Genomic DNA, 13,023 nt, shown 5'->3' on the forward strand with positions numbered 1-13,023 from the left:
CCTAGAGACCCTCAAACAGGTAACTACAGAAATACATGGACCCTCCCTTCATACCATGGATTCCCCATCTGATCTGTCGCATTCCACTGGCAGCCTGTGGGGACCCCACAGCTCTCCTGCTTGGAGCAGCCCCTTTAATGAGCTATAATAGGGAGCGACTTCTTGGGGCTGCCTTTGTGGATCTCAGTCTTCAGACTATGACCACATGCAGGACAGCAGGAAAGACATCAGCCCACACCACTGAGAGCAGGACCGAGGCCACAAGCGCAATGTGGGAAGGAGCAGGCCCGTGCAGCCGGCCGGGGACACAGTGCACCATTGGGTGGCGCAGGCACCTTTAGGAGGCTGAGCACTGCCCTGGGCTGAGGGCTCACAAGTGAAGATGCTGATGAATGTGGTCAGGTGATGCAACTGTTCCTTGCCCTAGGGGCAAAGTAGAAGCCATCCTCATGAGGTCTGACCGAGGTCACGCACCTGCTCACACTTCTCACCAAGGCTCTACCCTGCTGGTCTCGGCCGGAGGCGGCGGAGAGGCTTCCCCAGAGACCTGAGACGACCTTGGAAGTGCAATAATATTGTGACACCTCAGACAAATGGGACAGGTGGCTTGTTACCTGGGAGAGTAAGAGCGCCTGAGAGTCTTGTGGGAGGGAGCGGTGGGGATGGAGTTAGGCTGAGGAAAGGGAGGTGGGTGCCTCGACAGCCCATCGGCATTGCAACCCCATAACCGACTGCAGTGATCAGAAGAGGAGAGTCAGAAAGAGACACAGAACAGGCAAAGGGGGTAGGGAGGCACTATACTCTACATGTCCTACAGTCTCATCCCTTTGGGACAAGGTTCTACCCAAATTCACACTTCACCATTCAGAAGAAAAGGACCAACTTTATTTTACAATTTGGTCCTCCATCAAGACTTCTCATTCCTTCTTCACTCAGTCCTGTATTTACATTTTTAAATCACATGAGATTCCAAGTATATAGGAGTGTGTGTGTGTGTAAAGGAACTTGTAAATGCTTACATGCAAAAAAACCACAGATGTTTACTTTCAGATAATGCAATCATTTTAGAAGGAACCCAAAGAGGAATTATGGGCCTGAATCAAACAGGACCAAGGGAACCACAGCAGAGTCTCAGAGACTGTACCACCCACCAGAACACTCAGGCAGGGAACAACATGCTCCCCCACTGGGGCCCTCAGATGGGGTCCAGAGGTGCCATGAGGAACTTCCTCCTAAGAGAACAGCACCGCGAGAGAATGGGGGAGCACAACCCACTGGCTGGCTCAGACAGGAGGGATAGAAAACCTAAGCCCCCTGCTCGTGTGACCTGATACGAAGTTTAAAGTGCATCTGAGCACAGGTACTCCTCACTCAGCAAGTGACGTGGGCATGCAGAGGCCCCGCCTGAGTTCTAGCATCTGCTGCAATTCAATAGACCCAGGAAGATGGGAAAGGTGTGAACTGAACTGCCTGTAGGTGTGATAGGAGGCCACGGGGTGGGGCCACAGGACTAGGGCAACATTTTCAGAGAAGCACACCCGCCCTGGCACTTATCACAGTTCAGGAGCAGTGGTCCAAGGCTCGTCTCCAGCTGAGGACCGTGGTGGCCCCACGTCATAAGGAAACCAAGGTGTGGAGGGAGCGGCCACTGCAGCACAGAAGGGCCCTAAAGGCATCCCCCAGGCCACACGCTGAGTCAGGGACACAAGAGGACATAGACGACCACCTCAAGCTGGAGTTCTGCCCATAGGGTTGTATCAAGCAGATGCCCCAGCACCTCAATGTGGGAGGGGGTCTCCAGGCTGATTCCCACTTTGAGTCGGTGCACACTCCTCATCATCTGATGGACTGAGTGTAAAATCTGCCTAAAATTACCTCTCATTGCTGGTTACCAGATGTTACCTACTTAGCATCCTAAGGCATGTTCACTGAGAGCGCACAGCAGACTCAAATAAGGACAGCCACGTGCTTTTTCTATCTTAAAGGGAACAGACTTCACGTAATTGCTGAAGCCCCTAGCAACTCTGTTTTTCATTTAACATCAATCCCACTAAATGGAGCTAAAATGTAAACATATATTTAATTTATGGAACACTTCAGACCATAAGTCTTCTCTCCAAAGGCCCAGGAGTGTCTGTCTGCTCACTGGGAATAAACAATAATTCTTCCTTCTCCCAGAAAAGGATAACTGATGGATGGAATTTCCATAGAAGGTTGAACTGTTAGCTGTGGCTTCTCTAATGTTATCTACCAGGTTGATAAAAATGACTTTCTCACTAGCAATTAAAAAAAAAAAAAAAAACAAACTCAAACGTGTCATCATGTTAGACTATCTTCTTATTAGCATCACAATCTGAGGGTAGAACTTTGGGGCTTAAAAAAGCTTCATTTTGATACTCGAAATTGGCTTAAAATGAAGAATTGGCAAGAACTCTTCCGTTTAAGAACAAAAAACTAACATCAAATGGTCAAGATAATTCAAAAGAACAGCAGAATAGAAAAACACATGTTTCAAGAGCACTACTCAAAAAAACAACCAAGATGCATATCTGGTGGAATTCGTCCGTCGCCTACTTACAACGTGGTGACCTAATACATTGTCCTAATCAGTGCAAGAGGCCATTTCCTTCATAAATTTCCTGGTAGAAAGTATGCATCCTATTTGAATATTTCCTATGATATGATGACATGAGCCAGCTTTTTCTACTTCTGGACAGTTTTAGCTGTGAGAAAAATTATTTTTCCCAATGAGTTCAAGTTGGCTCAGGCCATTCTGGCTAGTTACACACTGACTGGGGCATATTCTGTTTAAAAATAAAGACAGAAACTACATAACTAAGTAATTTCTTACAGAACAATTTGTTGGTAAGAAAATATTTCAGCCTCACTTGGACTTTTTAATACTGAAAAAAAAAAACTTCTTATTTCTTACACTCACCTGGGAACCCTAACAGTAAAAATTTAGATCAGGCTAGTTAAGAATGAATGGTGACCTGGAAAAATAAATTAGAATTTTAAAATAATTTGGAGATACACGAAATTTAAAAATACCTAGCCAATTCTTAGCTCTCATGGCTTATACTAAGAGCACCCCCACCCCCAATCTTTCACTTAAACTATCATCACATATAATAACAAAATACTTAATCTGAAATTTATCCTTTATTACATAAAGAATGTGCAACCTTATTAGTGAAATAACTAAAAAGTAAGTATGAACTGAGTATTATGGAAGAACAGATTTGTCAATGTTTCAGAAGTATCACTTCTAAACAAAAGCAACAATTTATAGAGAATACAAGTTTTCCACAAATTTTCTCCTACCAAGGAAGAGAATTCTATGATTTTACTGCCAACTCGGGGGTCATTTAAGACAATTTAGATACAGATAAAAAGTTGGCTGAGTCTCAGTCATACTTGGGTACTTTCTGGTCCAGCCTGCTGAAATCATGACCACACAGACCCAATTTGGAAACACAATGTTACTTCAGTCTACCTAAATACAGTGCCAGGGGGACTTCAGGCAATATAAACACTGAGATACTACAAGTATACAAAATATTTCGCTTCTCTAAGAGAAAAATACAAATCTGACATTTTCTAAAATATTTATATGATAACTTGAGAAACTGAACAGAACTTCAGCAGTAAGGACAGCAGAGTTTGGAAGACTCTCGAGCATCAAAAAAAGCTAAACTTAAAGGTACTTCCATGTTGTTATCTTCCAACTAAAGAGGTAACTCTTAAAGGGGGATGGTATACTTGTAAGATTTTCCTCTAATTTTAAGATCCTGGTGTCAGCAACCCAAAGTCCTAATGTCTTGAAACAAACACACATGTGTGACCCTTCCACGACCAGGTACTAACTCTTTCCTAAAAACTGCAGTCTACAGGGTCACCATGAATGAGATCATGAGAAACTTCAACACAGTCCAGGTGGTCACGAAAGCCATCACACAGAGACTTCTAAAGGCTCTGGTCAGATGGAAATGTTATCTAAAGATCTCGGGGCAAAGTATCTTCTCAAGTCACTGCCTCAGACTTTGTAAGGCTGATGTTCACGTGGCCCCAACAGGAGTCTGAAAATGTTGATCCATTTTTAGTTCCCAGGCTCTTAATCCCTCCTCAGAGCAGCATTCTGCTTCAACCATGAGCCTAGGATGAAAGCAACCATGCTTGGAACAGCCACTTGGCTGGAAACTACCCCAGACTCTGTGTGGACAATTATAAAGGATTTTACTTAGATGGTCAAATACCTTCAGGTGCTGTTATTGCTCACACAACAGCTAAAGAGTTTCTATGTTAAACAGGACTAAATATAACTTTTGGTTTTAAAATTTTTAAGGTACTAGAAAGTATTTAGAGCTAGAAGAATTCTCAGAGACCATTCAGCAGAAACTGCTCATTTTGCCACAGAAGTTAACCGCTTTGCTCAAAATCGATTACATAGTTAAGATTTGGGTGAAGACTAGGACCTGTGGGCTCCTGGTACCCATACACCTTTTGGTATTAAGATCAGTCTATAATCTGAAAATTAGCTAGAAGAGACATGGGGGTGCTTTAGTGTCTTCATTGCTGTTGAAATGGCTTTACCTTGGAGACAGGCCACCATGGGAGCAGTTGGTGGGTGAGGTCAGGGGGCTGGTCCGGCTGCTGGGGTGTCTGGAGGGAGTCCGGCCAATGGTGTTGCTTGGAGAGCCCTGGGTGAAGGCAGAAGAGCTCCATCACACAAGAGATAAATATAGAACACAGTTCCACTTTGCCCCTGGCCTTGGAACCCACATGTAAATAAATGGGCAGATTTTGCATAATCAAGGTGATTTTTTTTGCAGAATCATAAGTTCATTTTTTAAGTGCATATGAACCGAAAATCGGTAACTGTCCTATAGGCAATCCTGAAGCTGAGTGACTGCTGTCAGCTGTGCTAGAATAAGACACAATTCAGCATTTGCATCTTTACAGAGTGAAAAAAACTAAGTTCCTCAAAACTGCCTGAATGACTTCATAGACGTTTAACTAAACAACCTGACTTGACAGAAAGGCCATGTTTAAATACCAGATTCATTCACTGGGAATACAGCAGGATCAGACATGGCCCCCACACTCTGGCTGTCCATGATCTATTGCAAGAGAACAGGAAAACTAGCTATTCCATTACAGCAGGTTCTAGATGAGGAGTAAGTGGCGGTTACCAACTGTGACCAAAGCACTCACCACACTGGTGTTACTGGAATTCTTGAGGTGGTTATGCAGGAGTTTGGTGGCACCATCCTGGAATGTTTTTGGCAAGGCACCAAGTAACATGGTAAATTCAGGAGTGTTCAATTCAAACAGAGAGATGAGCACAATTTGTGCTGCCTAGAAACAGAAGAGATGATTAATTTGTGTTACGTGCAATTGCCTATCTTGGTCAAAATGCTCATTAAAATTGTTTATTTATTTATTTTGGCCAAGCCACATGACTTGCAGGATCTTATAACAGTTCCCCAACCAGGGACTGAATCCAGGTCCTTGGCAGTGAAAGCTCTGAGTCCTAACCACTGGACCACCAGGGAAGTTCTAAAATTATTTTTAAAAGAAAGCTGCTTTGTATGAGTAAATAATAACAAATGTGCCACCAAAAAAAAAAAAAAAAAGGCAAAAAGCACCTAGAGAAAACACTATAATTGATGGTAATCAATTATAAATAGCCTAATTTTGATATGGAAAATAAGCTCTGGTTTCGCTGAACACACTGGCCTCAGATTTCCACAGCATGTTAACAGTAAACTCCTGCAACTTCTCTGTTTCCAGGACTAGGGTCAAACAATCAAAAAATCTGAAACGGCTTAAGACTGGTCACCCTAGTAAGTCAGAATCAGATGAGGCTCCCAGTATACCCTGCAAAGAACAAGTTTCTAAACAAGCCTCCACTGCTTTGTCTTATAAAACTACTTTTCCCAGTAACTAAGAAAAACTAGAAACAGAGTTCAGGTACATCTGAAAAACTCCTACTTTTACATCTGTGCATTGAGGACAGAGACAGTCTTTGCAGAGCAAACCAGATTTACTCCTCTGCCTTTTGGAAACTGTTCTACTTTTCTTGACTAGAGAGACAACACATGCAGGATAACTCCAGGCTGCTAGCAGCCATGTGGGGGCGAGCAAGTGGCTAGAGCGGCAGCGCTCAAGTGGAGCCCTGGCTTCCCCGCTAGGTTATGTGTCTGCTATCAGCTTAATGCCTGTGGAATCGGTCACAAGGGTTCTGACTTGGAAAAACTATGCCAAAAGAAAACTTTAGGAAGTACTAACTGGCGTTTCTTACAATTTTCTAAGAGTCTAAAGAAAGGAAAACGCTTTATGAAAATCTTTTAATAATTTATATTTCTAAAGATTGTAATATTTAGGATTGAAGCAATTATTCTAAATATTTTTCCACTATATAGAATATTACATAAAAACATGATTGCTGAGATTTTTTGCAAATAAACTCCAAAAAAAATTTCAATGATTTTATAATGTTAAAATTAATTTTAGGTCCAGTTAAGACAAAACTACTATTTTGTGCCTGGAGAAGGAAAAAAAAAAATCCAAATACCCATATGCATTTAACCAAAATTAAAAATTACAAATCAGTAGAATAACATTTTTTACACAATTGAAAATTTTCTTTTAAAATGTCCTTAAGCACAACCTTGGGCAAAAGCACCTTACTTTTTCTCTTGACTTCTAAACATGGTCCTTTATAGCCTTTCCATTAAAATTAAATTGGAAGGGCCAGTGTCCTTTTATGACACAGGCAAAAAATATTATTATTGATTGAACTGAAATAAACATTTCTGCATTATTAAAGCAGTTTTAAGAAACCATTATCTGAAGAACTCCATTTCACCATCAACTTAACGTACTGTTAGTATGATTTGTATAAAAGCAAATTCCCCAAATCATGCAAAGTAACCTGTGCATGACTGTAGTAACTGTGCAAAGGAAAAAGTAGTACAAGTGAAAAAAACATGCAAGTAAAAAGTCTTACTGATGTTAGGAAAAAAATGCATACAGAAAACACTGCACTTCAAAGAGAAGCAAAGAAGCAAACTTGAGTTTTGGCAGGGAAAAATCAATATCACCAATTAAATTAAGAAAGTTTAGGCACTTATATTTTGTTTACTGCAAATGGCATTAGAAAACTATATAATGCATCATTACGTTTTTTAATAGTACATTTTTACATGGAATGGGCCACTGTCTTTAGACCTAATTTCTCCCCAGAATGACAAGATAAAACTTACTTGGGGTTTTTCACAAAGCAAATTATGAAACTGGTGGAGTCTTTTAGGAAAAAGAAGGCTGCAAGGTGACAGGCCTAGAAATTGTGCTAATTCAGGCTACTTAACATTAGTGCCTCCGTCATATGGGAAAACAAAGTGCAGCAGACTTCAACTTCTACCCACTGAAGAGCCTTCCCTCAATAACCTAAAGGTGAATTTCCATGAGGAATCAAATAGAAAGACAAGGAATTCTGAAAATTGGACAGATGGTATATGGTTTTATAAACATAAAATGAATATAATTTATTTTTGCACTTTCCAAAATATAAATTGTAAATGATTTCATACAGCTTTCAAAAGTAACCTTTTGCTTTAAAGCTGTTTTCAAAGTAAAATCTTTTTTCTGGGATCCATGCTCCAGAAATGGATAGAAAGTATCATTTAAATATGTTATTTTTAAAAGATTTCACATCAAAGTTCTAAAAGAAATGAGACTGTTATGATCCTAAAATATTTTACCTACAACTCTGCATCAGTGAGGAGTCAGAATACCAGAACACTCAGGCAAGGATAAAAACTGGGTTATATTTGTCATCATCATCAATATGCTCCTCATTGCAGGAATAATTCCAAACATGGGGATGGGTTGGAGAAATTTGGAGCTTCCCTGATAGCTCAGTTGGTAAAGAATCCGCCCGCAATGCAGGAGACCTGGGTTCGATCCCTGGGGTGGGAAGATCCCCTGGGGAAGGGAAAGCGTACCCACTCCAGTATTCTGGCCTGGAGAATTCCATGGAGAAATTAATTTTAAACAGCCTGGGCCAGACCTCATGATCAATAATGAGTCAAAAGCCAGAGGGTGTCATTGCTGTGCCTGTTCCATCTTTGAGCCCTTGCCCCATGAGAGGAAGGGCCATTACAAAGCCAGACCAGAAACTCTGCTGCTGATGCTTTCTAACACGTAACTAACTCTTGGGGCCACGTGTCTTAAAGATCACATGGTGACCTAACAGGAAGTAGCTCCCACAGGAGAACTTAGACGGTGAAGGTAAAAGGGTCTCCAAATCCTGCTAGTTGTCTGAAAAGAACCTGCAGGGTTATCAACGGCCTGGACCGCACAGCAGAAAAGGATTCTTCCAGAGAAGAGATCAATAAAACTTTGACAAATGCTTCGGTGTTGGCATTAATTAGGGAAATTTAAAATTTGAGAGGAAAGGGAGTTTTCTAATCAAATAAACATCTATTACTGCTCCCTTCAGAGTGTGATTAAAACTGCTTTAGAAAAATCACCAAAGAGAAGGTATTTCAAAACCTTCCGACATTTTAAGTTCAGCATCTCTCCTTTGCTATTGTGTTAAACTATGGTAGAAATCTGTCTGCAATATGGCTATTTCTTTGGGAAGGCAATTAATTATAAAACACACCAAAACACAATACTTTTATACAGGCACATGCACACATGCACGCACACACATACATCCTTTCTTACATAGTATTATGTTAACTTTACGTTTTTCCCAAATCTTCTCAGTGTCTTCACAAGTGTAATCAAGATTAATAATCTAAATGCAAACAGTGATGTGTCTTTTTGCAAATTAGTATACAGTTTCAAATCTACCTGTTTACAATTTTCTTCCAAGTTTCCTTCTCCAGGCCCAGAGCAGGTCGAGGCCGCCCTTATGGGTAAATCTTCCCCTACTCGACTATGCTAAAGCAGGATGGACAGACAGGAGAGGGGCAGGGTTTAATCAGAGGCAAGAAGCACACACTTAAAACCATGGTTATTGATAAGCTCCCAAGTGTTTGGCTTAGTTTCTAAAGTCATGTGTGTGTGTGTGTGTGTGTGTATATATGTATATATATGAAAGAGAGAGAGAGAGATTGTATAATCTAAAAGTCTATGAATAGTTGTCAGTAATGCCTAACGCGGCTCCCTACTGACAAATAGTAATAGAACAGTAACAGGATTCTTAAGAATAATATCAGTAACTACCAGTTTTAAACCTCAATCATCCCCTAAGTCCTTTATAATCACAACCCCTCCTGCAAGTAGGGCTCTTGCGAAAAGATTAAAGTGAGACTTGAGCAAGGCAGTCACAATTAAGCTAAGATTCAAATCTCATTCAATGGTATTAAAACTCTGAGCTTTTAGATTAGGACAGCTGCCTATCTATAATCAGAGATTTACATTTTTTTCCAATTAGCAATGCCAACTTTCGAAAGCTGTTTATATACTTCTCCTCCTCCAGGTAACAGCATCTTCATCATTTTTAGTTTTCTGTGTCATGCCATCATTCCCTGCATTTCTCAAAACAACCTTTGGGGGCCAAACCTGTTAGTTCATTTGACAAAGCCAGTGCTCAGTGTTAGAGAATCACATAAGCAAACACACAAGGATTCTGAGCCTGAACATATAAACACACCATTAAAAATTCTATTGTCATTACTGCATTCCTTTTGACTTAACAGGGAAAAAGAAATCTCCTTAATGCTGGAAAAAATGTGAAGCGGCAGCAAACTAAAGCAACCCTCAAACAGTAACAGCTTAAACTACAAAAACAAAGCACTATTTATCTAGGTTTTTATATGCTCTATTGTAATTGGTCCTCCCAATAGTGACTAAAGCAAGTATCATTATTCCTATTTTATGGATTTTAAACAAGAATTCAGAGGCTAAAAAGCCTCTAAAAAGCAGCAGAGGCAGAAGTCAATAGAGGTCAAACTCTAGAATCTACTTTCTTCTGTGAATATATTGTATTATCTTAACATAAACACAGCGCCTTAAGAAAGGTCTAGTGTACCTCTGTATAGTTTGGTCAACACAACTATAAGGACTCTCAGAGTTAAAAAATGGAAACAGTTACTTCAGGAATACAGCAGGCCAGTTAGAGTCTGGGTGGGGTTTTCCCACCGAGTCCAAGTCAGTCTTGGCCAGAGAAGCACACCTCACTGGTGACAGCCTTGGGCTTCAGTTTTGCTTGTGCTTCTTCCCTTCTTAACATCTTAAATATTTAAACACCCAACTCTCCCCAATATGAAACACCCCAGAACACTGACATAAAAGGGAAAACAAAATATTAAAAACGCTTAAGTCAGCAAAGCAGAGCTGTATCAGCTTAAACTGATTCTAGAGTACTTTCCCAAATATGAGATACGGAGAACAAGTTATACCACCTGCAAACTTCCCAAGTATTGGTTGTATAAAATTAATATTGTCTGATGATACAGGCAATATGAGAGTTTACTGCATTGATTTCAGACTATAGGGTGCTTCTAGTATTTAGAAGGTAACACCTCACTCTACTCTTAGGAAATTATATCAGAACACCAACAGGAGAATTTGGTTCATCATCAGAAAGTGTTTTTAAATCACCAAGATGTTCTCCTAGTACCTGATACATTCTGTAAATGACAGGTGAGTCAAAACATACTTCTACTTAAAAGAGATAAGTAAGCATATCTTTAGAGCATTAAATTATCCAGATAAAAATGGTGCCTGTTTTCTTTTTCTATAGCTTTAAAATAATAATGACAATTTTAATCTTAGCATAGAGTGATATATACCATATCACTATTTCTAAATATTTTAACTTATTTAGGCATGACATTTATTTAGACAATATTTCAAACACATCTCAAGTTACTGGATAAGAAAGTTGGATCACTTACAATAGCACCTATACCTGTATGAAATATGCAGTGGATGGAACATCAAAACAGAGCATTTAAATAGAAGTAGCTCTAACTCCAGGAAGGATTAATCTGCAGTGCCTTAACACACAGTTTGTGAGAGGCAGCTATGGGGCAAAGGAACATATATTTGAATATTGTGCTTTAACAAGTCTATTTAAATCAAGTAACAGTGCTTTACTAGCAAGGGCTAGATGGATACAACTTAAAGCCAAACAATCTAATCCACAGATGTCTTGGATGATTAAAAAGCAGAGATGCATCTGCTAAACTGAACCCCAACCCAAATGTGTTGTTAGGTAAGAAAGTGCCTAAGGAACTACCAAATAACTAACCATGGAAGATTGATGCCAACCCACTGAAAAGGAGACCAAAGCCTTGGGTGGCAGAACACTAAGGCGGACCCCAAGATTCCAGCCTCCTGGTGAGTAAGCCCTGCACAATCCCCTCTCCTAAGGTGAGTGATGAACACCATTCCCACAATTACCTTACAAAGAAGGGATTTTGCCGGTACAATTAGTCCCTCCCTAATCAGTTGATTTTTGGTTAAAGGGCAGATTATCCCGGGTAGATCTGACCTAATCAGGTGAGCCACTGCAAGCAGTCACAGAGATTAACATGAGAATCTCCTGCTGGCTTCTTTGTAATTTTTCTTTTGTTCTTAAAGAATAATTTTGTTAAACAGAGAATTCTTAGTTGACTTTTCTTTGCTTTCAGCACCATTAAAGTCAACAGGCTGCCTCCGTTCTCCAAGGTTTCGGATGAGAAAGCAGCTGTTTGTCTTACTGAGGATCCAGGCTATGCTGAGCCGCTTCCTTGGGCAGCTCCCATGAGCTTCTGTTTCATTTTCAGCCGTTTGATTATGTCTAGGTGTGAATCTTTTTTTTTTTCTTTTTCTTAAAGTGTACTTGGATTTGGTTGAGCTTCTTAGATGTGCAGATTAATGTTTTTCATAAAATTTAGGAAATTTTAGGACATTATGTCTTCTCCTGCTGGCTTTGCAGAAGCAAATTGCCAGGCCAGGTATGGGGGTGGCCCGAGCTGTGACCGCCCCCTGCTGACAGTGGGCAAAAAAACAGGTACCATAGCCCTCAACAGTAATGAACTGACTTAGGCCAAGAACCAGGGAGTTGGAAGAGAATCCTACGTCTCAAGTGAGACTGAAGACCTAGGCAACATCTTGACTTCTGTCTGGGAAGACTAAGCAGAGAATCCAGAGAACATGTGCCAGACTTCTAACCCACAGAACTGTGAGATTATAAATTTTTGTAGTTTCAATCAGCTAAGTCTGTGGTAATAGGTTATGCAACATGAAACTAATACAGAAGCCAAAAGAGGAGAACTTCCAAGCCTGTGGTTTTGAAAATGGTGACTTCGAAATGTTATTTGAAATTAGATCATTTCTCTTCAGGTACTTATTCATTAATTCATTTAAAATACTTCTTAAAATGCTTCCTTTATTCCTATAGGTATCATTCTAGGTGTTGGGCATAAGTAGGGAGGTGGGGGAGGTTCAGGGAACAGCAAGACCAGGCCTGGTCCTAAAGATGATGAGGACCTAGCTGGGGTCCTGTGAAAACCAGCAGCAACAGGTCAAGACCACATCAGCAGTCTATAGGTCAGAGGGTCAGTCTTAGGGGAAGTGGTCTAAAATAACAGGCTGCTTATTAAAGTGTTACACTTATTAAATAAGTGTGAATTCTTATTAACACTGTGCATTAAAAAATCAGCCATGCGTGGAAGGAACTCCAATCAGACACAAAACAACGTCCATACTCCACTTTGTATCAATTAGGTCAAGTGACTTTGGGTAGAGCATAGGAATTGAGACTGGTTTTTATTGCAGCCAGGGCTGAGGACTACTGACAAAAAAAAAGGCTTTTCAACTTCCTCTGAAGCCCTGGATTACTGTCCTGGAGCCCAGGTTTGAGCTCAGCCTGAAGATGAGGTGTTTTAGCAGTCCTCACAACGGGGGAGGGGAAGATGGAAGGGCAGACATGGAGGTGGAGTGCCAGTGCAGAACAGGGTTTGCACAGTAGCACAGTATGATCCAAAATAACTGAAATTAAGTGTTGAAGATCAAACA

The 13,023-nt window shown here is 40.5% G+C and overlaps 1 protein-coding gene across 9 annotated transcripts in view; it reads right to left on the minus strand.

Annotated features, from left to right (window-relative positions):
* Positions 1-13,023, minus strand: part of CLASP1 (cytoplasmic linker associated protein 1) — a 269,278-nt gene that overhangs the window by 37,698 nt on the left and 218,557 nt on the right. For 5 of the 9 annotated variants that reach the window (XM_055572928.1, XM_055572927.1, XM_055572925.1 and 2 more), the window contains 3 exons: positions 8,866-8,955; positions 5,215-5,358; positions 4,594-4,700 (listed from right to left, as the gene is read on the minus strand). In XM_055572928.1, coding sequence (XP_055428903.1) covers positions 4,594-4,700; positions 5,215-5,358; positions 8,866-8,955 — 341 coding nt within the window. The remainder of the gene's footprint in view (positions 1-4,593; positions 4,701-5,214; positions 5,359-8,865; positions 8,956-13,023) is intronic. The other 4 variants (XM_055572932.1, XM_055572931.1, XM_055572930.1 and 1 more) reach the window with 1 other exon arrangement.

This window comes from Bubalus kerabau, chromosome 3 (genome assembly GCF_029407905.1).
Source record: "Bubalus kerabau isolate K-KA32 ecotype Philippines breed swamp buffalo chromosome 3, PCC_UOA_SB_1v2, whole genome shotgun sequence".
In the NCBI taxonomy this organism is placed as follows: Eukaryota; Metazoa; Chordata; class Mammalia; order Artiodactyla; family Bovidae; genus Bubalus; species Bubalus kerabau.